The sequence below is a fragment of the Jatropha curcas genome, chromosome 2, assembly GCF_041381405.1.
Source record: "Jatropha curcas cultivar XTBG-Jc1 chromosome 2, XTBG_Jcur_1.0, whole genome shotgun sequence".
Lineage (NCBI taxonomy): Eukaryota > Viridiplantae > Streptophyta > Magnoliopsida > Malpighiales > Euphorbiaceae > Jatropha > Jatropha curcas.
In genome coordinates, this window is record NC_143152.1 from 29,485,266 (window position 1) to 29,513,265 (window position 28,000).

At 30.9% G+C, this 28,000-nt stretch overlaps 3 protein-coding genes and 1 long non-coding RNA gene across 14 annotated transcripts; 1 reads left to right on the forward strand and 3 right to left on the reverse strand.

Moving 5' to 3' along the window:
- Positions 1-117: 117 nt before the first annotated feature.
- Positions 118-3,788, reverse strand: LOC105632510 (non-specific phospholipase C4). The gene is made up of 4 exons (XM_012214903.4): positions 2,917-3,788; positions 1,187-1,596; positions 768-938; positions 118-669 (listed from the first exon to the last, which is right to left on the reverse strand). The coding sequence occupies exons 1-4, from the start codon at positions 3,564-3,566 to the stop codon at positions 329-331; spliced, it is 1,572 nt and encodes a 523-aa protein (XP_012070293.1). The 5' UTR covers positions 3,567-3,788; the 3' UTR covers positions 118-328.
- A 3,381-nt stretch (positions 3,789-7,169) lies between these two features.
- LOC110009316 (uncharacterized) lies at positions 7,170-8,002 on the forward strand. Its single transcript, XR_002284211.3, has 2 exons — positions 7,170-7,491; positions 7,649-8,002. It is a non-coding gene; the product is annotated as an uncharacterized LOC110009316 (long non-coding RNA).
- Positions 8,003-12,471: 4,469 nt separating this feature from the next.
- Positions 12,472-13,884, reverse strand: LOC105632511 (RING-H2 finger protein ATL52). The gene has a single exon (XM_089717435.1). It carries the CDS (start codon positions 13,674-13,676, stop codon positions 12,606-12,608), a length of 1,071 nt encoding a protein of 356 aa, XP_089573561.1. The 5' UTR covers positions 13,677-13,884; the 3' UTR covers positions 12,472-12,605.
- A 1,732-nt stretch (positions 13,885-15,616) lies between these two features.
- On the reverse strand, positions 15,617-27,674 carry LOC105632512 (hypothetical protein). Of its 11 annotated transcripts, none has more exons than XM_020678700.3 (20): positions 27,449-27,674; positions 26,616-26,674; positions 26,451-26,516; positions 26,212-26,302; positions 26,052-26,129; positions 25,883-25,942; positions 25,651-25,755; positions 24,586-24,696; positions 23,850-23,891; positions 22,744-22,851; positions 22,388-22,572; positions 21,105-21,229; positions 20,884-21,033; positions 20,696-20,787; positions 19,635-19,683; positions 18,744-18,814; positions 18,458-18,577; positions 17,899-17,984; positions 17,396-17,441; positions 15,617-15,997 (listed from the first exon to the last, which is right to left on the reverse strand). In XM_020678700.3, the coding sequence occupies exons 2-20, from the start codon at positions 26,618-26,620 to the stop codon at positions 15,917-15,919; spliced, it is 1,671 nt and encodes a 556-aa protein (XP_020534359.1). In that variant the 5' UTR covers positions 26,621-26,674; positions 27,449-27,674; the 3' UTR covers positions 15,617-15,916. The 11 variants fall into 11 exon arrangements, with proteins under 11 accessions (XP_020534359.1, XP_020534357.1, XP_020534361.1 ...); XM_020678698.3 differs by having other exon boundaries at positions 26,616-26,729; XM_020678702.3 differs by having other exon boundaries at positions 26,212-26,299; positions 27,449-27,673.
- Positions 27,675-28,000: the final 326 nt, after the last annotated feature.

Consider the following 28,000-nt stretch of genomic DNA (forward strand, 5'->3'; position numbering starts at 1 on the left):
GCAAGATTATGGATTGACGTGATGATTTAAATAATTTTATTTTCATTATTATTTGTAATTAGTCCTTGCAATTAAGAAGGGGATAGTTGTTTGTTTTATAAAAATTACACTAACTGCTTTTGAGAGGCAAAAACAAATAATTCATATAACAAAACCAACTAATCAGTTTTCACAATGTCAATACAAATACATATGAACAAACAAATCCATATAATTAATATATAAGCATTAACTCTCCTCAAATCAATAGACAGGAAAAAACCTACACAATTTAGAAAATATTCAATTTAATTGAATTTATTCCAATAAATAATGGCAAATGAAAGCTTCAATTATCACAAACCAGGCAAGAAAACAACTTTTGAATAAAAGATCTGGGTGATTTGTGATTAGTAGGTACGAAGTTCTCAATAACAATCACCTCTGATTCATCAACTCCATTTTCTCTAGCTTTCTCACCTTCTTCAATGAACTTCTTGAATGCACTTTCCATATATTTTGCAGCCACTGAAACTGTCATTCCTTCTGCAATTTTATGAGGATAAATATCCTTTTTATGATCTCCATTCAATACAGCTGCCATTTGTACTAGTTCTTGTTGAAATTCACTAAGATTTCCGTCCTCTCTTGCTACGCCTTCGCGCAACTTGACAGGTTCTGGCAATGTAACTGCAAAAATTGTGCATATATAATATTAGATGAAACAAATTATTAATGCATAATGAAGCAATGACCGGAATTTTTATGCAAGAATTACATAGGTTAACCTGGACAATCAGTTCTTGGAGTAGTTCTAGTCAAAACGACATCAAAAGTGCCAGCCCATGCGTCGCGTTTGGTTAGGAAGTCGTTTAGATTGAAAAGCTTTTTAACTGTTGCTGCAATTGAGGAATGCTCATATTCTGATGTAGGATATGGTCCTGAAGGTCCATGTAGTACTGCAAATTCAATTTAAAAGTAAACAGATATGTTATTAGATTACTTCAAAAACAAGAAAATCACTAATCGTATTGTTCATTATTTAGGACAAATCGTTAAATCAAACTGAATCGAATCAAACTGAACTAAACGTAAGAATTCAAATTTAAAAGGAAATTGTATGACTTGTGCACTAACTCAAACCTCATCAACTAAATTGCAATCAGTGCAGGAAAGTTAAAAAGGAGAGATAAATGTATATATGTACCTGTTCCAGGCTCAATCCAGGGAGATATTAAAAAGGCAGGAACCCTGACACCGAGGCGATCGAACTTGAAGAAATAAGGTGCAGGACCAACAATATCATCAGGACTAGGAATACCTGTTGCTGGAGTTGGTACATGATCATAGAAACCACCATGTTCATCATATATGATTATGAACAACATTTCATTCCATTGAGGGCTAGCTCTTAGTGTTTCATACACTTCTTTCACAAATTTTTGGCCTTCTGATACATCATGTGATGGATGATCATCGTTTGCAGGTATAGATAAAAGATCAAAATATCTTTGTTCAATTACGACGTAGTTTGGTAGCTTTCCTTCCTCACAATGCTTCTTGAAGTGCAAATCAAACTGGTGGAAATTCTTCAAGTATTTTAACTTTCTAAGGTTCCTGCCAAGGAGGAATTCACTTTCCCATTAGAGCAGAAAATTAAGAGAGAAAGATGTAGTAAATGATGTTTTTTTTGTTTTTTTAATTCTTGAGCTGCATCATGAAAGTAATTAATTCTCTTGTTCTCATGAATCACTAACCTCCCCAAGTGATGAAATTTGAATAATTTCATTCGATTTTTTTAATTTTCTAATATTTGAGTAATCTAAAGAAAGCATTTTAAAGGAAAATGACTTCCTTTTTTTAAAAAGAGTTAAATTTTTTGAAATATCGACAAATTCATAAACACACATAAATATTGTAGTAAATGAATGCACCGGTTATAATCACCGGTTATCACTAATAAATTTATTAATCACTAACAATTGTTGGTAGTCTACACTAATAAATTTATTAATCACTGAAACACACATTTATTAATCTACCAATTGTTGGTAGTCATAATCACCGGTTATCACTAATAAACACCAGTAACCGACCACCACAAGCCACCACCATTAGTTCAAACTTTATTAACAAACTTTATTAGCCAGTTTTAAAAATTGGTTAGGTTAGATTAGGTATAAATTATAGATCAGTTTGCAGATAAGGCAAATATTCAAATTGATCACCTCCAAAACTTTTAAGTGGGGGAATAAATAAATAATTATTAATTATGAGAAAATTAAATAATTAAAGAAAACGACAACCAAATCAAAAGAAAATATAAATTAAAATGTTAATTGGCTGTCAAAAAAACCTATAATTACAATAATGATGATGGTGGTCACCAATATAGTAATGACCCAATGGCCTTGCTTTTACATGAAATGCCCTTCTAATATGTAGATGCCACTATACCAACAGAATATTTAATTTGTAAACATTATCTGTCTTTTGTACTTTTTGTAATTTAATATAATAGCTCATTAGCTGACCTTTTTGTTAAATAAATGAGTAAAACGCGTAGTTTTGTTTGGGTTGAACAAAATTAAAGATGATTGTAATAAATTTAATTAGTTAAATAATTGAATAATATGTTTGGTTCTCCATCACAAGCTTTGCAATTTCTTTTTTTTTTTAAGTGTTATATAAATAAAAATATTAATCGAATTTTTTGAAATAATATTTAATTTAAAATTATTATTTTTAAGTAACTATAAAAAATTTTATGACATAATCGATGGAATGAGATTTCTATTAACTATGAATATTAATCACATCATATTAAATGATTCAAATCTTATCCTAAAATATCTAATTTCTTGAAAGAATTTTTTTTTATATAAAAGATAAAAGCAACAAATTATTTGCAAAAAGGAAAATTATTGAAGATGTTACCTGTAGAAAAGAGTAGAAGGAGGGTACTGATAGTAAATCCCGAAGCTAAGCCCAGCTTCGTCCATTGACTCGAATATAGTCTTTTGCGGGTACCCTTCAGCCAACAACTTTGTGTCATTAGACGTCGCTCCATGCGACGTCGCAGAATGCACGTACAATCTATTCGGCTGCGTTGACGTTGGAATTGAAGCAAACCACCGGTCACAAATCGCGAAGTTCATAGCCAACTCTTTATAAACCGGTATCGATTCAGGTTTAAACCCATTCATTACTGTCTCTGCCATTCCTTTTTGCGTCCGCTCTGCGCTTTGAGCAAACCCGTTCATTTGCGGTTGTAAAGCATTCTCGCTAGAAAGTGCGGCTTCTGTCCATTCAACGCCGAAAACTTGCTCGTAAATGGCTTGGATCGAGTGAGGGGGGTCTGGTTCAACGTAGGAAGCATTGTCGCCGTAGAAGATGATGGAGGAGTTGAGATCGGAGGTGGAAATTGGGTTGGATTCGGATCCCGTTACGCCGTTGATTTCTGGGTTTAACGATTTTAGCCAGCCTAGCATGTGATCGAATGAACGGTTTTCTTGGACTAGAACGACCACCGTTTTGATCGGATATTGGGTGGCGGTGGCGGCGGAGGTGGAGCTCTCTTCAACCATTTTGGTGCGTGATGGAGTTCATGTAGTGCTGGTGATGATTGGTAGTAATGTGTTTTTAAAGAGAGAGAGAGAGAGAGAGAGAGAATTTTGATTGGAGAAGAAACTTGGAAGGAGGGACAGAGATTTATTCAAAATGTTTATGATAAAGAAGGATGAATTATTTTGTATATCTTTTCAGAGAAATTATTTAAATTAGATTCATCGAAAATAGTCAACTTTCTCCTACACTCTCGACATTTTTCACATTCAAAATGAATATCCCAATGAGGCTGCGCAGTAATTTCTACAGACCTTGTGAAATATCTTTCGGGATTTTATAAAAAATTAACTACTTTAATTCTAAGATTTAGCTTTTTAGCGTTTTACAATTATAAGTTAAATTCTATTAAAATAAACTGTTAATCAATTTAATTAGTATAAAACTTTCAAAACCAATGATTAAAAATCCTAATTTATACGATATATTAGGACCGAGAAGTACATAATAAAGCTAATTGAATGAATTGATTTAATTAGATTTAGTTTTAATAAAAAAAATTTGAATTTGGTTTCAGTTTTAATATAAAAAATTTAAAAAATTTTCACTTTGGTTAAGTTTTTATTATATGGAATCAAAAAAATCTAAAAACTATAAAAATCAAATTGATTCAAAAAAATTAAGTGAAAATTAAAAATCTAATTTAATCGAATTGGTTTTGTTAGAATTGATTTTGTTATTTATTTTTTTTTCAATTCTATTTATTTAATTTAATTTGTACTGAATTGAACCGAAGGGTCACCCATTATCACCACTAAAGTTGCTAATGTATATATATATATATATATATATATATATATTTGAAAGGAAATGTGACATTTTTATTGAAATTTAGTATTTAGCTCAAATTGCTTGATAGTTGGAGCAGTTATTTTAAAATTAAAACATGTGTCCACTAGTTGTACATTCGACATTTTGGAAAGAAAAAAAAAAAAATAGTAGTGTCTCTTTATAAGGGATGAGTTGTAAATGATACTGTTGAAACCTAAACCTCAGAATTAAAATATTCAGCTATTAAATTATTAATTTAATAATAAATTACTTATATTACTCATTTTACTAGGAGAAAATTGATTTTTAGATAGTGATTCATTAATATTAAATCATATATATTATCAATTCTAATTGGAATATTTTGTCCAATCTTACTTAGAACTTAAACTCCTGAAAGTTTTATCTTACTAGGATTATACATATTTACTTTATGGAGAAAAATCACTGTAGTATTTATTTTTTGTCAAATAAATTTTATTTTCTTTTATTGTAAAGAAGTTATTTGAATTTCGCTATAAATAATTTTTGTGTTCGTGGTACGTTAAAGATTTTTTGCCTTTATGTTAGCAACCGATTTTTTATGGGGATATATTTAAATAATAAATTTTAATTTTTTTTAGTTAATATTTAATATTTTAATTAAACAATAAAAAATAAATCGTAAAAACATTTTTTCAAAAATAAGCTTTTGTCCGAAAATAAACGAAGTCTTAGATTTACTATCAATTTGCAGTTTATGGAAGGAACAATATCATTTTTTTTTAAACGACATGTATTCCCAACCTCTGGACTATAACTAAATTTTGCTCACATTAGTCGGCCTGCTAAGAGGTAGAGTGCTCTCAACTGAGTATTTGCTCCATAATGATTGAACCCTCGACCTCAGTTAATAAGAAAAGTATCATTTTTTTTTTTTTATCAGCAAAAATAATTTTATTAAATTATACTATCCAAGAAAAATTTATTTTATCCAAGTATTATCCTGAGCTATTAGACCATCCATTTATACTTAACCTAACTTAGATAATTTAAAAAGAAAAAAAAAAAAAACGAGGTCAAAATATCATAAACACATCGCTAGTGCATACATAACATGTTGTTTATGGTAATATATAGACAATTAATTAATATAGTTGATTTTTCTATTTAGAATTGTCAAGTACATATTGATTTTTCTACGTTTGATTGAAATGTTTATCTATTACTTTTATAAGAAATTGAAATGTTTATCTATTACTTTTATAAGAAATTTAATAGTCTCCAATAATAGGTTGATTTTCTATTATTTCTGTAAGAAATTTAGTATTCTTCAATAAGATTATAAATTATAAAAGGGTGAGGGTTAAACCCAACGCTAAGGCTAAGGATCTTTACCTATATGCTAGGCCATAACTTTGATGGTTTATTAATTATATTATAATTTAAAAAAAAAAAAAGTGTTCTTAGCTATTATAGACACAAAATCATTTTTAGTAGTAAAATTAGACACAAGTGAAAAACTATATATTTGAATGCTGGATTTTATGAAATTCAATAATTACATTTTAAAATTATATATATGAATTTTAAAATCAAAAACTGTATATTGAGTAGGTGCAAAATATGGTTTAAATATAAGATTTGGAATCCCTATTTTCCATCGAAAGATTCTTTTGAGTTTAGGAAAGATATATACATCTTTTGAGTAATGAGGTTATTACAGAGAATATTCAAATTTACCGACTCAATTAGAAGTTTTAAGGATTAATATTTTGTAATTGATATTAAAAGAACTAATATTTAAATTTAATTATATTACCGATATTGCAATTAAATTATAATATAAATGAGCAATATTTGAATTCAATTATTACAATGATGACTAATATTTGTATCTAATATTAAAAAATTTAAAAAAAAATCATATTTTGATATCAAAATTTAATGAAAAAGAGAAGTTGTGCTTAGGATTAATATTTATATTCAATTAGTAATCCTCAAATATAAATTTAAAAATATTAAATCACAAAATATACAATTATCGAGCCTTATTATGAAATAAACATATTTAAGTGGAATCGACTTCAAGTCTTGAATCAACTTGGAGTTCAAAATTTCTAAACTTTGTCAAACTTGGGTCGTGCAAAAGAGTATCGACTCAAACTTCAAATCTAGCAAGCTCAAACATATATATGTATATATTCCTGAAGCCATTGCTTTAAGCCTATTATCGGGTCGCTTTATGTATTGGGCCGAGCCTCACTTTTAAAAGCCCAAAGAATTTTTTTTAAATTAAACATCGAATCAGATTAGACCGTTTTTTAATTAAAAAAAAAAAGATATTGATAGTTTTAGTGTCTGAATTTTTTAATTTTTTCTATTTGAATGATAGACCGAAAATATTTTCAATTAGGTGTTTAAACATTTTAAAAAATACAATCAAGTGCTTTCAACTAACTTCTCTCACCGGATTAGTCACTTCGTATATATAGGTCCTGATTTTAATGATGTGTAATAAAAGACAAAGACAACTCAGATCCACGTGGAATTGACTGCACCAAAAATCCCCTTAAATTTTCATTGTTCACCCTATATTTGCAAACCTCCACTATTTATCAATAATTATTTGTAAAAAATATGGATTTATAAGAAATTATTTGTATTTATTTTTATAATTAAAAATAAATACGTGAAGGAGATTAGAGAAAACAAAACAGAAAGAAAGTTCAAATAAATAAAAGAAAACAAATTTGAAAGAAAATTTAAGGAAAATAATAAAGAAAAGGGAAATAAAAGGGAAAGAAAGAATAAAAAGAAAACGAAAGGAAATAAGAAGAATAAATAAATAAAAAAAGAAGGATAAGCTCATCTCCCGCTCACCCCTCTTTCTCCCCGATCGCAGACTGCGATCCTCTTCCCCTGAATGACTCCGACCATCGATCGACAAGACCGGGACGGCAATCGATGCTCCGAGCAGCGGCGACCTCGGGTCCTGCCATTCCTCAGATCATTGAAAACCATTCCACGAGGAACAAGGCATTCTCCTTTGCAGCACCCATGTGAACATCTACACCTCTTCCCCTTTTCGCAAAGCATTCATGTTCACATCGGCACTCGCTTCAATCTCTTGCCAATGTATGAACAAATCTACAAAATATTTAGTTATTGCTTTTATTATTTGGACTTAATATTCAGTTGATTGAAATGTTAATTTTACGAATTGGTTTGAAATTTTATTTGTATGTCTATGTATGAATGATATCTGATATAGTTATTGGGAATTTTTGTGCAGGGATTGCCATGGCTTCTTCCTGAGAGATTTTCTCCTTTAGAAATAGGACCAGAAGCAAGTTTCGTGAAACTTTTGGTAACATTTGGCTTCTTCTTTTTAACTAAGGATTTAATGGGGTTTTCATTTCCTTTTCATATTTTTATATAAGAATTATGAAAATTGTTAGGAAAATAATTATTAAATTTGAAGAGGTGTAGATGTTAACTGGACTACTGAGCTCGATATGAAGAGGTGTAGATTGTGCTGATCGTCTTCTGCATAGGTGATTTGCAAAGACAAGGGCAATTTTACCATAAAATGATTTTGAGTGTAAGCAATGGAAATTTAAGGACATTTTGGTGATTTCTCAATCCATTCCGCGTGGAACCGAGCTGTCCTTGTCTTTTATCACACGTTATTAAAAGTGGAGCACACACGTGCGAAGTCAGTAATCCAATGAGAAGAGTCGGCAATTGTATTTTTTAAAACGTTAGGCATGGAACGAAAAAAGTTTTTCGGTCAAATACTCAAATAGAAAAAAATAAAAAGAGGCACTAAAATTATTAATTTCCAAAAAAAAAAAAAGTTTAGTGCAAGAATATTTATTTTCAATAAATATTAAAACTAAAATTACAAAAAGTTAATGCAAATTAAAATAAATATTTGAGAAATGTGACAAATATAAGGATATTTTTTAATGTGTAGAAGGGGACAATTATTTTCAATAATAAAACTTTTTTTGGTAAAGCGTCTTTACTGTTTATTCTCATGGTCGGTGTAAATTAGGTTATCAACAAATAGGAATAATATTATTTGCCTACGCGGCTGTATTCACTCTAATGGACTTTCTTTAGCCAATTAGAAATTTTCCACACGATGAAAAAAACAAAAATTGATTGTGCAAAATATTAATTGATAATTTTAAAAAAAAAAAACCAAAATTATAATAATTATCAAAGTTGATTATTATTGTTATTGATGAGAATCAAGTAATTACCCTTCTGACTTTGTCCTGCAATGTCATATTCAGAAAGGCCAACCACAGAAATTGTAGATTGCTATGTGATTGAAATTGAATTTTAAGCAGAGGCATATTAATTTGGTGGTCAATTATATAATATTTCAGGAAATAAATAAATAAAAATGTAACATCAAATCTGTCAACAGAGTTTATTTGGTTATTGATCTCAAAAATTTTTATTTTTTTTATTTTTTTTAAATTATGTGTTTAGACTATATATATTATTTTTAATGATTAAAAATTCAGATTTATATAAGAAAGTTTCGGGTTTCTATTAATTGATTGATTGAGTGCATGTGTTTGTTTGTTTGTTATATCAAATTTTGATTCCTCAACTTGAATTAATCTCTATCCACACACACACAAACATTGTTTCCTTGTGTATGTGTGCACGTGTGACATCTTGTAAGCACAAAAAATAGCATTTTCACAAATTCATATATAAATTAATATTCATTGACAATACTATTTTCTCTATCAAAAATTAAATCTTATCATCAAATTAGGGTTTTCATTTCTTTTTTTCTATTGGGTACATTAGCCTTTCTACCGCCAAGATTGAACCCTAAAGCTGTTAATAAAGAATTTTATTTTTTATCACTGGAGTACTTTTTTTTCTTTTTGGTACGTCCAAATTGAAATGTTCTATATAAGATGAATAAATACTCTTTTCCAACAAATATTTTCGTTTATAATGTCCAAATTTAAGACATTTTAATGGAAAATTTCGAATCTAAATTATGAAATAAATTGAAAACTATGAAATAAGGGTTTTTAATTAAGTATAAAAAGCCAAATCCATTAAGAAACATGTCTACTTCAAACCATTATTTGTAGTAAATGGTCCCCTGCTGGAGCTTTCTCCAAGTAGATGCAGAAAGTGAGATTAGAGTATTAGCTAGATTGCTTGCCGCTATCTAAAATTTGGTTGCTCAACTTAGAGGGCAACTGAAATTATTTGTTTCTTCCCTTACAAGAAGAAAAAAAATAAATAAATTGGGCCCCTATTAAAACTTTGCTTTTAAAAAAAGCCCTTTTAATTTCTTAATTTTACATTGGTTGTAAAAAAATTTTGAATTCTTTTATCACCTCTTCGGTAAGATTAAATGTTTTGGAAATTGTTAATTGTTTTAACAACTTTTAGTTGTTTGAGTAGTTTTTCAGAAAATGCTAAAAGCTAAATATTATAGATTAACATTTTACAAAATGTTATCTTAATCTCTAAAAGTTGGTTCAAATATTATGGTACTGAACACTATAAAAAAATAATATTTAGTCAAAACTTAAAAGTTATTTCAAAAGTTGTTGCCCAAGGCTGTCATAGTCTATTTAACCTTGGGAATTGAGATTTTGGTTGCGTTAGGTAACAGCTTTTTAGGTAGCTTTAAGGATTTTGACTAGTCGAATTGCTAAACGCTATTCTTTATAATGTTCTGTAACATAACGTTTGAATTAGCTTTTAGATATTAATATAACGTTCTATAAAAAAGTTTACTCGTGCAATATTTAGTTTTTAGTATTTTATGAAAAGCTGCTCAAATAACTAACAATTAAACGCTACTAAAATTGTTAACAGTTATCAAAACAGTTGATTTTAAACAAAGTCTTTGAAGTTAGGTTTGTGTTTTCAAACAGGGTTGGTGATGAATTGCTTTCAAAGTTTAATTGAAATTTTCTGATGTTCTCATCCGATCAAAACTATTGATTTTATACTAAACCATTATTAGCTTCATTATTTAAAAAGTAATCATCTTCTGTAAAAATTTCAAAATTAATTTTTTAAAAAAAATCTCAAAAGCCCATTATTAAATAAATCAATGGTTGGGATTGCATAAACATGATAAATTTATTTATACAAACATGAGAAAATCTTAATCCTTCAAATTTGTATATATATTATGATAAATTGCATATAAATAATCAATATTGACAATTTTTTAAATCATGGAATGCATTATAGTAATAGATAAAAATTATTAATTTTAAAACAATATAAATTAAAGCATATATTAGATCAGCCTAAACTTTATTTTTTTTAATTAACCCTTTTAAATTTGATTGATAATTAGTGTTTTCTTTTTTTTTTTTTTTCCTATTGAATGTCCTTTTTCTCCACTAATGGGTAATGTATTTGCTTGAATAGTAAATAGTTTTCCAAAGGTACCCTCTAATAGAAATAGGTGCAACTTAGATGTCATCTTGTTGTGTATTTTCAAAGTGAAAGCAGCAAAGCTAAAATCTCATTATCAGCTTTAACTTTTTTGTTTTTGCTTCTTTTGGGCTTGTATACAGCTGGCATCTTCTCTTAAAGATCTGCCAACTAAAAATTGAAAACCTAAAGTTAAAGTGTCCAATCATAGAAAAAGAAGTAAAAAAAAAAAAAAAAAATTCCCTACCAGGATCCTAACAGTCCTTAAAAGCCATGGAATAAAGGAATACTCATATAACAACTAATATTTTTTTTTTTTAAATTAATCATAAGTATTTGAAAAGTCCATTGAATTAGAATTAAAATTTGCTCCATTAATAGTCTTTAATTATAAATTTTTTATTTTATCACATCTAATAAAATAATAAATAGACATGAATTTAAAAAAAATTAAAGATAAATAGTTAAAGGGAAAGAAGGAATTGTGCAAGTTGAGTTGCTCATTAGTCTTGATAAGCAACATAGTTTGAGTAGTAGATGAATTTGCTCACTGATATATCCATAAACACATAAATTGTTTTGAAAAAAAAATTAGGGTTTGGTATTATTTTTTATTTTTTAATTTATGTTTTCTATATTAAAAATTTATATTGTGTAAAAGGGGTTGATGAAATTAAAGAAACATACACACTGATTATGATTTTGTCTTATTGTGATTACTATTTTTTAAAAAATTTTAAAACATCAAATAATAAAAATAATTTTGATAATAAAAATTTCTTTTACAATGAAAAATAAAAGCAAAAACCATATGTACCCTTACCAAATATAATTTTGATAGTTTAGGTTTTGTCTTTGATACCCATATTTTTTTTTATATGAAAAAAATAAGCTATGATTACTTTCATTTGATATATTTTTAGAATCCAAATAAATATAGGAAGAAAAATTAAGAATGTGTTTACTTGCAGAAAAAAAAATTTTCTATTTTTTATTTTCTATTTTCTTAGAAAATGAAAATTAAAAATGCGTTCACTCGATAACAATATAAAAATCGTATTTTAATTTAAAGACTTCACAAACATTATTCATAACTTTCAAAATTAAAATAAAATATTATAAACTAACTTTAGAAATTTTTTTAAATTTTTATTATTGATTATTTATAATAATAATAATAATAATAATATCAATTTTTATTATTTTGAAAAATTTTTTACAAATAAAGGACATAATATATATGTAATAATAAAATTAATTATATATTAAAGCATATTATAATTTTATATGTTATTTAAATATTTTATTTATTCAATAAAAATATTTTATAGAAAAAATTATTTATAAATATTATATGTCAATTATGAAAATATCATTTCATAAAATGGAAAACTATTGGAAATAAAGGAAAACAGTGGAAAACAACGTATTTCAAACTTTAGCTAATTTTTGGAAAATTAGAAAACTGTTTTTAAAATTTTCAAATAGAAAACTAATTAACTTAAACACAAAAATATCTGTTTTCCAATTTTTTTTGGAAAATTTTTCTCTGAGAACTGCTCTAGTTTTCTACGGTTAAACACGCCATAAAATTTAAAACTATAAAAGAATCATCGTTTCAAGAAGCATATTAGATTTCATTGATCAAAATTCAAAACCCTATAAGCCTACAAATAAGGAATCTTCACCGTCAATTTTCTATATTAATTTTTTAGTTATGTTACAGAAGAAGAAAGAAGAAAATTATGGTTTTACACATGAAAAAGAAAAAGAAAAAGAAAAAGAAAAAAAAAATTATGTCCATTCAATTAGGAATATATCATAGAACTCCTGTCTTTCTCATACCTTGTGAACATGAATCTTCCCGTCGAAAATGATCTTCTCATTGCTGGAGGACTTCTCACCATATTGAAGATCCCAATTCTATTATTATTCTCTGTTTCTCTAATTCCATCATCTTCTTCTTCATCATCACTAATGCATAGTATATCAGCAATTGAAACTTGGTTATGGCAGAGAGAAGAATTCAATGAAACTGACCTTCTAATTGGTTGAATAATAGGATCATCTCTAATTTCAAGAATATTTTCGTTTTCCATATTTTGTCTGTTCAATTCCAAATCTTGAATTGCAGGCTTTGGCATATCTCCGCCGCCGCCGCCACGGCTAACATTAACAAGACTAACCAAAGGTTCTTCGCAATCTTGAATAACCAAAACGGCATCGTTCACTATATGTTGATATTCATGGGCAGCCGTAGTAGTAGTGCTAGTTGGCGGAGGAGGAGCTTCTTGAGTTTCCGGCGGTGGTAAAAAATTTGTAGAAGCGATATTGGCACGGCAAAGAGGACAACTGGCATGAGACTTTAACCAAGTATCAATACAAGGAAGATGAAATGCATGGCTACATTTAGGCAACAATCTTAAGTCTTCATTTTCTTGAAATTCACTTAAGCAAACAGAGCAATCAGAGCCATCAACAAACCCATCACCTTTTTTGTATTTGCAAACAGTAATTGATTTAATAATAGACTCATCCAATCCGCCATTGATGCTTTGCCAAGCTTCACTACTGATTTGGTCGCGATTCCCATCCAATTCCATCGTATTCTCAGGGTGGCTGCCTCGGCGTCTGCAATATTTGGAAATGATAGTATAGTAACTCACTAAAATAAAAGCGCTAGCCAAGATACCGATAACGGCTATAATTAGAGGAGAAAAATCAGTGCCGGAATCATCATCGCCGAGAGTAAAAGGAGGCGGAGGAGGGAAGATTATGTAGCACCATTGTGGACAATATATGCTACAAATTCCTTGGGAGCAATCTCTATAAGCAGTATCATATGGCGACCAAGGATTTTGGTTCCCAACAGAACCCATTGTTGTATAATTTTGCAAACAAGTTCTAAGGTTGGTTTGCTTAGCTCAATATTTTTACAGAGGTTAAGCCTAGAAAGAGAGAGTGTCTGAAAGAAAGAGAGAGGGAAAGAGAGTGAGACAGAGGCTTGGATGGGAAGGGAAGCAAAGTAGAGGAGATGGGGAGTTGGTGAGTGTGTGTCTGTGTCTCTCTCTCTCCTTATCTTTTGCTTTATTGATTTATTCTCTTTGGGTGTTTTCAATTTCCTTTTTTCTTACTAATTTTGTTTAGATCCAAATATACTTTTAAGCACCGGGATTAGAATACAATATAGCTCGGCTCGATTTATTTACGGCGTTAAATTTAGTGTATATCTACTCTCACAATTTTAGAATTTTAAAAATAATTTTAATATTTTTAAATTAAAATTTTATTAATTCAATTATTATCAAATGATTTGAAAGTCTAGATATTTCACGGGCTTCTTAAATAAAATTAACTATTTTATTTTAACAGCGTTAATTATTTGAATTTTTTTAATAAAATTTTAAAAATTAAATATTAAATGAATTAATTTTATAAAAATTAATTCAAACACGATTTATAAAATTTAAAAAATTATTATCGACCACTCCTTTATAATCCGAAAGAAAATAAAGAGGTCCTCTAAATTAGATGGTTCGCATTTTAAGCAAGTACCGTTTTCTTGGTTTGGTTTGATTGCAAGATGATGGTTTGTTGACTATATTTAGGGTTTTGTTTAATTAATTGGCGAAGTACCGTCTAAGCTTTAACTGGTTGGTGAAGTGTGGGCGAGTCGCCTGCGGCCTCTCTTTGCATTTTCTTGTGGAAGCCACCCAACCAATTGAATCTTGCCATGTTATGGAAGTTTACACGTGGGAATGGAATGTGAGATTTGCTTTGACGCATTGCAGTCACGTGCAAGCATGTGTATTGTCTTTGGTTTTAGAATTTTGATGGCGTGACGTGAAATTACCGTACAACTTGGCCTCCCACTTTTTATATAAATTATATAAATAAAATGATCAATTAAATCACATTTTATTGGCAATAAGTGGTTCTTTAATAGTTCTTAAAGCACTCTAATCATTTTGCTCAAATTTGAGTAATTTCTTAGCATAATATTAACGAAATTAAAAAAAATAAAATAGTTACAAAACCATTTAAAAAAATCAATTAATTTTATTTTCTCAAAATACAAATCTCTCATTTTTTTTCTAAGAGACTGAAAAATAATTCCACGTCACACCCTGTTTGGTAACTTGGTGGGTAACAAAGGTTTTTCTTAGTGGCTAATCATGCTCTTTGAACGACAAAAAAAAAAAAAAAAAACAACCATTTAGAATAATTAACTTGAGAGGTCTTGAATCGGTTGGCCTGCATTGTGACATCATCTATCAGTTTTCACTCGTATAAGAAGAAATTAATTAAGATTGATACTACTGACCTGTGATCCAGAGTCCATCACCCTAACATTAGAATTTAATCATTAGATTAGATGATGCTAATAAACTAATTAATTGTCCTTTCACATTTTTCAATTATTATTATTATTAAGTTAAATCGTTTCTGCCTTTCTGGTGGATCCCAATGAAAGACGACTCTTGCATTTTCAAATGACCAGGTTCAAGTCTCTCCCTCTCCTATAATATAACCATGGAAAATAAAAAAGAGTTAAATCATTTAAAGAAGAAAATGTATTTTTTTTACCCAAGAAAAAAAGAAGAAAGAAAGAAAGAAACGAACATGTATTTTGCGGGGTTCCAGTAGAGCGAGTTTCTCACCAAACAGGACACTAATTAAGATGATCAATTATAAGTTTATATTTTTTTTTTAAGTGAAAAAACCTTTACCAAGAGAATTTGATTTAGTTATATTCAATTCTTAGAATTGAGTTCATAGAATTGAATTCAAATACAAAAATATGAATTTAAAAATGAAATTCATAAAATTTTGTAGAATTTATTTATTCTAAACAAGGGGTAAGTAGGGCAAGAGAAGAGAAACTCCTCTGAGAAAGCTGGAGGAGTTTAAATCTATAGTCTATACAAGAGGAGGACTAGAAGGAGAGCATGGACAGTAACAGCCGCAAAAAGCGAAAAACAAAGCTGATTAGTTAAGCAGATCATGGACATTATCAATATCAACATGCCTTCCAAGAACCCCCCACCTCTTGAAATCGCCTTCTCAGAAGAATCCAAAGTCCAGGCAGAATCGAACAGCCTCTCGACCCGCCATTGTTTCAATCACAGCAGCGGGGGAAACAGCCATCAACTCCCTGGAATGACTGCAGACCACCATACCAATACCACCGGAACTCGCTCTGGCGTTTAGTGAACCACCAAAATCAGATTTTACAAAACCCGAAAGACCAACATACAGCTTGAATTTACAATATTTCAGACATAACATATGATAGAATCAGTTCAGTACTCCCCATCACAGATTTGCATTCATCTGCCCTGGCACAATCTTCTCTTAAGCACTCAATTCCCATTAGTGCCAACTCCGACAAGGGACAATAAAGTAAAGAGAAAAAAACATTAAAACAAGTAAATGCATATACTCAGTTCCTTCCAACAGTACAAGATAATATCAAACCAAAGAATTATACCAATCTAGAAACTGTGTGGACCGTTACATAACATTGTTTGCAAAATTGAAGAAAATACACATTGAACTTTATTAGTTTGCCATCTAGATGCTACGCATGTGTGATCTGCAATCTACAAAAGACAATAACAATCTATAATACAACATTTGCCATCAAATGAATGCTTCCTTTTTTTTTTTTTTTTTTTTTTTTTTTTTTTTTTTTTTGTCTCATAGATGGAAAAATTTCTGCAGATTTATTGTCTTCTCATCTTCTACATGAATGGAGTTTTAATATAAACACTGTATTGAAATATCGAAGAGGCTTGAGGTTCTAAGCTCTACCCTTCCTTTTATCATCCAATGCCTGTTCCATATGGTATATGTCACGCATTAAGGTCAAAATAAACCATGATATCACATCAAAAAGGCGGCAACAACTCCCACCCCCTAAAAGAAGAATCAAAAGGAAATAAAATAAATTTTTTTTCTAAGTGCATAGGTGCATATGCTCATATTTTGTTAACATGAAATGAATTGATTTCTGAATAAAAAAGATTCTTAGAGAAAAATAGAAACAAAAAGGAGTGCATAATTTAGCATAAGGGAACTAGATTCCCTTTTAGCCAAGTTCTTATAATCTCTGAAACCTTGATGTTGAAGCATATGCGCGTCTTAGAGCAGTAAAAGTTTATCATGAGTTAATATATTTGCCTTTTGCCATCACAATAACGTGAAGTTGTCAAACATCAGCCATCTGGCGTTACCTAAAATGAATAGCTGTTCTATTTCCTGACACTATGGACAATACACCATGCATTTGCCCAAGAGCGAAATGCATTCTAATATCACATTGATGTAGGGACCAGAAATATGGTTCAAATATGTTGTGCTTCTGTCAAACATTTCCGTGGAGTTGACATCTGACTCCCAGAGCTGAATTTCAGACCCAATTGATATTGTAGTCATAATCATCCATATATATAATATGATAAGTGGTATCATTCTTGAAAGTATGTTCTATGGTTCTTGACATCAATAAGTCAACAGGTGAAGAAAACAACTCATATAAGCACATAAGGAAATTGGCACATTTTTCAAGTAGAATTTGACAAGAGAGAAAAGATACCTTGCTTTGGAACATTCTCATTGTCAATACAAGTGTATCCCGCATCCTACCAAAAATACAAACATTATCACATCAAAAGCACTGCTTTCATAAGCGGAAACAAATATAATTTTACTAGATGCCAATTATTTGCTGAACTTACTAAATTTGATAACACTCTCTGCTTTGAAAAATACTTGATTTAATTGTATTGAAAAAAAAAAAAAAAAAAAAAATCTTCGGCAAGTCCAATACACAGTGCATGCAATAAGTGCTTTTCTCTAAGTCTCCCTTTTTCGTTAGAACATTAATGCTGATTATTATATTTTTCCATTAGAATTATTTTGATTCTTAATGGCATAGGAGATCATGCTAAAAAATAAAGACAGCCATTAGTATAAGCCCCCTTGACATGCTTCATTATTTTAACAAAATATGTTGAAAAGCCTATTATCAAACAAGAACCAAAAATTTTGGAATTAAACTAAATAAAATAGAACTATTTAATGTCAATCGATTATTACCGAACACTATATGTATTGAGAGGATGACAAGATCCACTTGAACATGTTAAAACAAACTGTGTTGAGAGTCCAGAAGGAATTTTGATCTGCAATGTCAACAAAAATAGAGGATTAGAGAATGTTTTCTATTCAAAAGATTAAACCCTTGGAGGCATTTGTTCTTTTACATCCTAACTAAAACTCAGAGGACTTCCAATAAATATATTTAAAAATTCCTTTACTCTGCATTCTTCACAAGATCTACTGTTGTTTTATTGTTCTATGAAATATATATATATATATATATTTGGGACTCTGAGTCCAGTGAACAGAGCAGGAGGCATATCATGTTATTATCACCATATAAAGGATATTTATCAGCTAAAAAAGATTTTCATTTTAAGATCCGCTTGATAAAATTGAAATCACTAAATTTGTCAATTAGACATGTCATCAGTTATAGGACCACGCTCAAACAGGTTGATTTGCATTTCCAACAGACCTACCCTCCCCCCGACAGCCCCCTTCCTCTAAGAAAAGGAGATGAAAACGACACAATATTGGAATCTTAAGAACATACTGATAAATTCTTCGAAAATTTCTCTGCAATCAGAAGAACTTCGCCACTCAAGCTCTTTATTTGGTAACCTGATCGTTGCAAAATTAAAGTTGCTGACTCCCAGTTGTCAGAAGAGTCTGGCTGTACAGGGAAGTTAAATATATATGGTCACAAAATTGGCTGATAACATATAGGAACTAAGAGAAAAGAAACATGATAATCGCGAATAGTTTAGAACCGCTCTGGAAATAAATGAATTGAAGAGCTAATTTAAAAAGATAATTTCATAAAAGCAAGGAAAACCTACCAGTAACTGAACACTAAATGTGGCTTTGCCTTTAGAAATATATGTGTCAATCTCCTGCTGCATGTCTTGGTCTACAGAAGCAGCTTTTAGAAACTTGTCCAAATATACGACACACAGAAGCAAAGTCGACAACAATATAAGTAGAACATGTTTACAACAGAATTGAAATAAACACCAACGACTATTAAGGAAACAGTGCTTTTTAGTCAATACGAATTTTCTATCGCCTTCTCAATCAATATGTTAGTACATGACAGAAGCATAAATAATAAAAGCTCGCAGAATGCAATTGTTTTTTTGTTGCTCATCAATGAACCGCACAACAGCTAGTGACACTCTGCTTCCCACAAACAATACCACAACAGAAAAGTTTCTGTTTTTTATTTGAAATAATATTTAACACCAATATAACCAAAAGGCATATAAGTCCATGCACCATTAAATTCCACAAATTCTGTAATTTCCTTGTTGAATGAAGTAAGTTGATTAGATATTCCATTTTCATAAATTCAATAAAAATTTCATAGATGTAACACAAACATCACAATCTTGTGAAAACTATCAACAAAAATACGAAACATGGTTATTGTACTTCATGATCCAATAGATTATTACAAATCAGACATCTTATACATTAGAATACAGGTATCAAAATACAAAAACACTTATTAAAGGGGAAAAAAAACGTTAGCAAGTAAAACCTTCAATGTGAATGCACAAAATTCTATTTAATTTTCAACAAATTTTTTAATGCTATAAAAACAGAAACAAACAGAAAATATACTGGACTGATGCCCTAAGACCAGTCACTGTCAACTGTCAATTAACTTCTTAGTTATTTTCAAGGATCTTTAGGTACAACAGACACTTATAAATTTCAGACACACTTACCACATTTTATTTTGTTCTGATCGTTAGCAAAAAGCCTCACCAGTTCTCCCTGTTAGAATAAACAATTTGCCATAAATAATAAGAGGAAAGAGATCCCCAATCATCATAAATACCAAAAAATTTGTCTATTTTTCACTTGAAACTTAGCTAATGCTAGAAGTCAAAGTTATAGAAAGTGGAAAACAGAGAAATTTCATTTCAGCAACACAAGTGAATTGAGTACAAAAATTCCAACAATGGAAGCATAAGCGAGGACTTGATGTTCAAAATTTGTCGATGGTGAGGAGCACCACAGTGCATATCCAAATCAAAAGGTGTGCAAAAGTATTAAAACAACAAGCATGACCACTTGCTACAAGTTTGGAGAATTCATGATTCTTGGTGCATAATTAGCTGTCATTGTCACAGAGAACTGTTGAATTCGTGAATGACTACAGTCTGTGTACAAATAAGTGTGGACATGATTCTCCGTTTGGAACTCTTCATTCATGCGGCAGGCAAAAGGTGAGCAGCCTCAATGGAAAACATGGATTGAAAAGCTATTAGGCTGGTAGGATAGGCTATCTTTATAGATATAGAAGGCTATGACTTTCTGTACTTCATATGCCTACTTCTTCAAATCACCGAGATTGAGAATAATGGAAAGCTTTTAGGCAGCCAAGTCGTTGCATATCATGGTGATAAAAAAAAGATAATTTATTACAAGCCAACGAATTAGTTGTATAAATCTTGACTGCATCAAAGCTACATGCAACAAAGATTTGCAAAGTCAATCAAAAGATTTGGTACAACATTCTCAGGAATGTTTTGTACGGATATGGTGCTTTGACTATAATGAAACCAGTGATGTATCACCTCTTAAGAAACATATGGATATCGAACCAGGAACACCTATATAAAGTAATTTGATTTCAGAGGTTTTTCTTTTTTCTTTTGGAATTGAATGCATTTCAAGACTAGGTTTTTCTTCACAATAACATTAGAACTAAATTTTCATGACAAAGAAAAATGCTTGTAATGCTTGTTTGCAGACCAACAAAAATCACTTTCTATTAGTTAACCTGACGGCCTTGGTCATCCATCGGTATGCACTCAACAGCAATCAGCTTATCAACATCATCAGCGGTGACAACATATTCTGGATTTGTGGCTCCTGAGTCAAATATTCCCATCAAGTTTTACACAGATAATAAACTTTCAATAAAAAATATGAACATTATGAGGGGAAAAAATCCAGTTCGTTTCTTACCTTCAATATACTGCCTAGTTCCATCATCAAGATGGCGAACCCACTGAAACATGCAGAGAGAAGTTCCACGCACAGGGTACCCACAGCCAAGGAGTTTTTCTCCGGGTGCAGCGTCACCAATAATCTGAAACCAGTCTATTCCAGGACCCTCTGAAATGCAGCAAGTCTTATTCAATTGTTGAACAAGTGGTTGTGAACCTGTTTCTGATAAAAACCCTCACCTTCAGCAGCAGAGGAAGCAATGTCATCATGTGTGCTATACAGCATGTCCCTGTTCATATCTCCAGTTCTCGCATTTATGACACCTTTATCGAACAAACTATCGGAGAGAGGACCAGCAACCTTCCTGCAAGAAACATTTATTGGTAAGTTACAAGTAAACCTATAAACTAAAAATAAGTCCAATTAGGAAAAATTCAATGATGTAACAATAATTTATCGTTTACAGGAACATCTGTTAAAAGATCACACTCATGATGGTTGAACAAGAAAAATATTCGAAGTGTTATAATCCCTACTAAGTTGAAGGACAATTTCTACAGAACTGCTATGTGGCTGGTAATAATGTATGATACTGAGCATTTGTCAATGAAAATAGACTAGAGAACCATATAAGAACTATATGTCTAGAAAATGAGTGTGGCAGTCTGACAGAGATGAGAGCGGATGCAATTAAAATATACTAAAGAACCATATAAGAAATCAATATATTCCTATAGAAATGGAAGAGGCACCCGATGTCATTGCATATTAGTAGGTAAATGTATCAGTAGAAAGATACCATATATAAATTATAATAGTGAAAAGTTGAGAAGTAGAACAAGAATGATCTGAGGCAAAATGGTAAATAAAGGATACAGCATAACTGGTCCTGTCTAAAATGTATCTCAAAACTGAGCCTGATGGAGGAGAAGTATTCATTTAGCTCAACCACTAACATACAAATACTACTTAGTTGAATTGCATATTGCATGAATGATAAGCACTTAGAGGAAATTGACCTACAAATTATAGCACATCAAACAAATTGTCAGATTCAAAAATGTTTTCACACAATTGATTCATTTTTAGTAGCCAAAAGTATGGTGTTTAGAGTCAAGCTAAAAAAAGGTAGCAGAAAATTTTAAAAACTACAGTTTCAGGTTATATGTAGAACATAACATAATAAGACTAGTTTTGAGACTTATAGCATAATGACTAAATATATAGCTTCCTAAACAGTGCAGAGAAAGTCTTGAACAATCACCTTTCTTTTATTGTGGATTATTGAGAGCACAAAAAGGTATTAAAGAAAAGGAAGAACCAACCTAATACACAACAGGAGAAGAAAATAAAAACTTAATGCTGTAATGCAACATATTTACTCCTACACTTTATAAAATTTTTATAACAAACTAAAAATATTTTACAAATTATATTTGGCTGCAAAATACATGTAGCAATAATTTACCATGAAATGAAAGGATAGGCACCACTAAACTGAAAGCAGGCAAGTAGTACCAACCTAGAAGGATCAAATGAAAACTCCGGCAAATTGTTCCCATTTAACTGCTGATGCATCTCATTATTAAGAATTAACCTTGTTTTATCTTCCATGTCAATTTCACGCCTATATCTCATTATTTTGTCAGTTGGTTCTGGCTGCCAATCATCTACATTGAGCTTAGAAGGAGAAATTCCATTTTGACTCTGCATTCAGATAGAGATAAAGAGATAGATAGATAGATAGGAGAGAGAGAGAGAGAGAGAGAGAGAGAGAGAGAGGAACAGTAAAGAAAAATATCAAAAAAATTATAAAGCCTAATTGAGACAACAAAAAATGGTGACATAGCAAACAAGTAGATTACATGACAGCAGTACCGTGGATTGATGAGGAACCTGACGCATTAGGATGCCAGTACCAGTGTTACCTTTATCATGAGATTCACTCTCACCATAAGCACCCACCACTAGCTCTCTGATCCTATCCTGCAATAATTGCAAATCCATGCCGGTAATAAATATTCAACTAACCAATTGGACAAAATTATCAGTTATAGCATAGTCTTGATAGGATAAAATTCATGATAAAAAATAATAATCTCAACATTACAATTTAAGGATTGACCATGAAAAAGATTTACTACTTGAAAGCAAAAACATTTCTGTAATAACACCCCCTGGATAGAGAAGCAATGCTTGATACATGAGATATATTTGCAAGTTTGAGAATAAGTAGTTAAATCTGCAAATCTAAGATGCACAACTTCAAAACAAGGTTGCACTTTTTTGGGTAGAAGCATTTAAAAATTAAACCTTCCAGAATAATGAGGATATATATATATATATATATATATAGCATAAATTACATAAGTGGATAAAGCATTTAAGCCGTTTAATTGACATCAAGATCATAGGAGATTATGTATATGTGAAATACTAAATGTAGAATGATCATAAGTAAAACTAAGGAGAAAACACTGAGTAAGTTTGACGGATAGTCTTCGTTCCTTTTCCTGCAAGGACAAATATTGCTTCTACTGTCCCATAACATAAGAGGAGTTCCTCTAGCTTTTTAAAGTTGCCACAAACCAAATGACCACTAAAATGAAGTCAAAAAATTAACTCTATTGTCTCCAAGATTACAGCATACCTTTTATCTTAAATTTTTGTGCAGTAGCACATTATTCCATGATTAAAGCACGATAAATTGAGTACACAGTGTTAATTCATTGGACATCGAGCTTTTCAAATGGGAGATCTTTGTGCCACAGAACCCATATAAATTCATTTAAACGGGCATTAAACTTGTCCATCTTTGGTATCAGTGAAAACTTATCCACCAAATTATACATGCAGGCACATAGAGAGGAAATTACTTTCCAATGGTAGAGTCAACTCAGGATTACTATTTCTAATGTTATGGTGGCAAATCCAATAGTGATTAACAATTCTAATGAACTCAACATACACTATTGAAAGCTTACGTGTGAATTCCTGATCTTCGACTGAAGTTGATCATGTAGGCACTGAAGAAAATCATGAGAAGGAAAGGCAAGTCAAATTTGGTATAAGTAAATGAGACGCATGCATTTTAATATGAATAAATAATTCTCTAATATCATGTATGCCTACCAACCAATGGGAGAACAAACAGGAGTTAAAATGAAGACTATCAAATAACAGTCATCAGTATTGATTGTTCAAAGTTTGACCTAGAAACACCCTAATTGCTGAACTCATATAATATAGACATTACATTCAATGATAAAACAGGGGGTCCCTAAGGGATGTAGGGATTAAAACTTGAAATTTCAATGCATAGGTCTTAGGTCTCGACCACTAGGTTGGGGATACATGTCAAAAAAACAAGGGAATTTCGTTATGTGTTAATCACCACATGTGCATTTTACATCAATAAATAATAAATGTCTCAAGTTACATGAAAGGTACCATTTCTTTCTTATTACATGGTTATTCAGTTACTTCTAATGAATGTTATGCATATAAATGTGTACACATTTGAAAGTAGATTGCAGATTGCAAAGAAGGCAAAGCAGAATAATTTGTTTGTGGCATAATAGCTGTTCAACACAAAAATAATAATCATGCATTTCTAAAGCCAAGAAAAAGAATCAGAAAAATTGATTAAGGAATAATGCATCTTACAGATCTAACTCCACTCGTCAGATATATGTGACTTGTGAAATAAATTGTTAATACCTCTACACTTCTCGATACAGCAGAAGCATTTATGACGTGGGGCCAAACTCCATATTCAGCCAGCAAGCCAAGCATGGATGACATGAAAATATATCTCTCATCATCTACAGCCTAAAGATATGACACATCAGCACACTCATATTCGAGCAGATTTATTAAAAAACTGAGAAAATAAGGAAATGGAAACTACCACGGTAAGGAAATAAAAGCGTTTTCAAAAGGGTATGCATATATGTGTTTATCAATAATTTAAGTGGAAATGAAAATAAAAATTTGACATTCTGTTCAACTATAATGCCCAATCAATGGCTATTTACATCTCCTATTCCTATCCATGTATATTGTAGAACTTCAAGTTTAAGACTTCACTGACTCCGACAGCCGTTGTTTTAGCAACTCATATCTTGGTCGTAGGGGCAGCACAAAATTTTGAAATATAAATGCTATTTTAGGTCAACTTCTAAAAGGTTATTATAGTAAATCCCCTAAATTAATTTTATTCCAGCTAAGACTACTTCCTTCCCTACTGAAATTTTTATAAATTGCCTAAATTTCACATTGCCACAAAAGTCCACACTTCACTGCCTCCTGCAGCCTCTAAATGCCATAAGGATGTCTTGTAGTAAACCTGATTTCGCAGATACTCTTGGTTCATGCTTCTTTTCTTCTTTAGATTCAGGCAGAGTTCCAGAAGGTCAAAGCGGTTTAGATCAAACTTTGCACAGTTCCATGTGGTCCACATATTGCATTAATACAGGCTTATCTCTAGTTTTTGCGAAGCCAAGGGAGTCATTAGAAAGAGAACTCCTTCTTAGCAGCAGGAGGGAGAACAATGAAATCTTATGTTTTGATAGCATAATAGGGATAAAGTTTAATAGTGTTTCCTCAATCTATTACTCTCTATCTGTAATATTTGGTTCCTTCACTCTTGTGCTGTGCAATACTATTTCACAATTCTTCTCCCTGGGTTGAAACGTGATTATGTCCCTAATAGATTGAGGTATAACAAATACATAGATTGTATTGAAAAACAAATGAAGAAGCATAATTTTGGACATAGTATACCTTCAAATCATGTGCCAATTTTAAATTTTCTTCAAGATCTCCTTTTCTGCGAATCAATTCATTCATAGCAGACGTAATAGCTTCATTTTGCTTCTCATCAATTGCCTGTCACCAAAATAATATCATTTCATAATCTAGGCCACAAAAGGATAAACCAGATTCAATGATCAAGCTTGGAATGGACACAGGATGAGGGTATGAATAAAAAATATATTTTCCAGAATATACAAACCATTCGCAAGTCAGAAAACTTTCTCTCCAATACATATTTTTCATTCAGCAGTTGCAGTTCCTGACACCATAGAGACCAATGCAATTTTAATTAAGTCAGAAACTTCATAATGCAGTAGCCGTATAATTATCTCTATGGAAGGGCAGAGGCCTTGAGAAACATGTTGTACCCTCACACAGGCAGCTGCAATTTGTTCACGAAGAATCTGGATCTCCTCTTTCTGTGCTCTAACTCGTGAATAAAGCTCCTAGATAAACTAAATTGTGTAAGGGAACCATTAAGCTTGGAAAAAAAAATTCCTTCACAGAAGCAGTGAAAAGTAAAAATACCATTGCTTCTCTGTCTTCAAAATGAATGAAATTGCCATTGCCATCACCATTTAACCTCCTTTGTAAACTATGTGCTTCAATATTATGCCTGCTAAGCAAGACAAGCATTCACTTCAACTGAAATATCATACAAAGCCTTATAGCTGACTGCGTGGATTTCAGTCTATCATATTGACGTGATATTCACATTATAATTTGCATGAAATGCTTCTTTCTCGCAGTCTCAGTCTAGGCAATACCTATTTATAGAGTCAGAGCTTTGAGTCTGAGCCCCATTATTGTTAAGCCCTTGCGTAAAGTTTCCACTGGAAGACATTGCATTGGCTTAGTTCCACCTCAATATTCTCTTCAACAGCATGAAATCTTAGTTTTTCCATTATCACCAACTAAATAATGCATTTTACCTCATTTTATTCCCTGCTTTCTCATTGTCCAGGAGGTACAACAATTGCTTAAAAAGTTCCTGCCCCCAAAATGGTGTGAGTTGCCACAACTACAAAGTCAAAACTCAACCAAATCTGATGCCATTGAAAAAAAAAAAAATTAACAATAATTTTCACGCAAGAACCAAAGAAAATCTCATCGAAGAAGATATATTCTATTAAATACAGGTTACATAACTTGAATAAATTATTCGATTCATAACTCTCAGGCCCTCATTCATACACTTGGATACAAATCAATTCAACAAAAAAAAAAAAAAAAAGGTGCATCGCACATAGTGATTGCAGTCAACAACTTATCATTTATTAGACACCTAACAAACAGGACATATAACCTGGTCATTTATTCTTTTTTATATTATGAAATGATGCAATTAATATATCAACAAACCATCCAGCAAAATTGAAAGAAATTGAATAAAAGTACAAACAGAGAATAATGGAAAAGGATCATAGAAGTATACGTACAAATAGCGTGAAGCAATTCTCAAAAAGCTGTATACAGACATGAAATAGATATGGATATAAACAAACACGTAGAAAGTGCAAGATTCTGTTTGGTTGCCAAGAAAATCCAAGTCAACATAGTCGTTCTAGTCAGAATTCAAAGAAAGAAAACGAGATGCGAAAACGAATTCAAAATTTCACATTCTGCATCATCAAATTCCTCTAATCTAAAGCTCAAAAGTAGCTGCAACGAGTTCGGGAGAACCAACAATTACAAATTTCAAAAGTTCGTTATCATTGTATATAATCAGGATACTGATTTGGAATAGCAGAAATGAAAAGCGTACCTAATTGAGAGAAAGAAGAAGAAAAGCGGAGAGAGAAAAAGATTCTTATTGAGGAGGATAATAACAGAAAGATGCCCAAATCATAAGGCTACAGATCCATTAACAGGTGTATATGTGAGTAGGTTTTATTGAGAAAGAGAGAACATAGTGAGTTGGTTAGTAAAGTCAAGTGTTGGTGGTTGGAGGCATTTTTTCCATTAATGCGACACTGACGACTAAACGAAACGAAAGTCTTAGACTTGGGAATTGTGGAATCGTGTTAAATTGGCAATTTGAGACTTGGGTCGAACCGTTTTCATACTTGATTCAAAAAAGAGGAGTCGAATCGTTTTCATACTTTTTCAACAAAGAGGAGTTTAAATCAATTTAAAATTAAAAATTTTATTTCGTATCTAATTTTTTAAGGAGGATTTATCTTCATTGTTAGAATTTGATTAATGATATTTTAATAATATATTCATTTATAATTAAAATTGATGTTTTTAAAAGAAACAAAACTCATTATTATTAAAGAGAGCACATATACAAATAAAAAATATAAATCAATATATT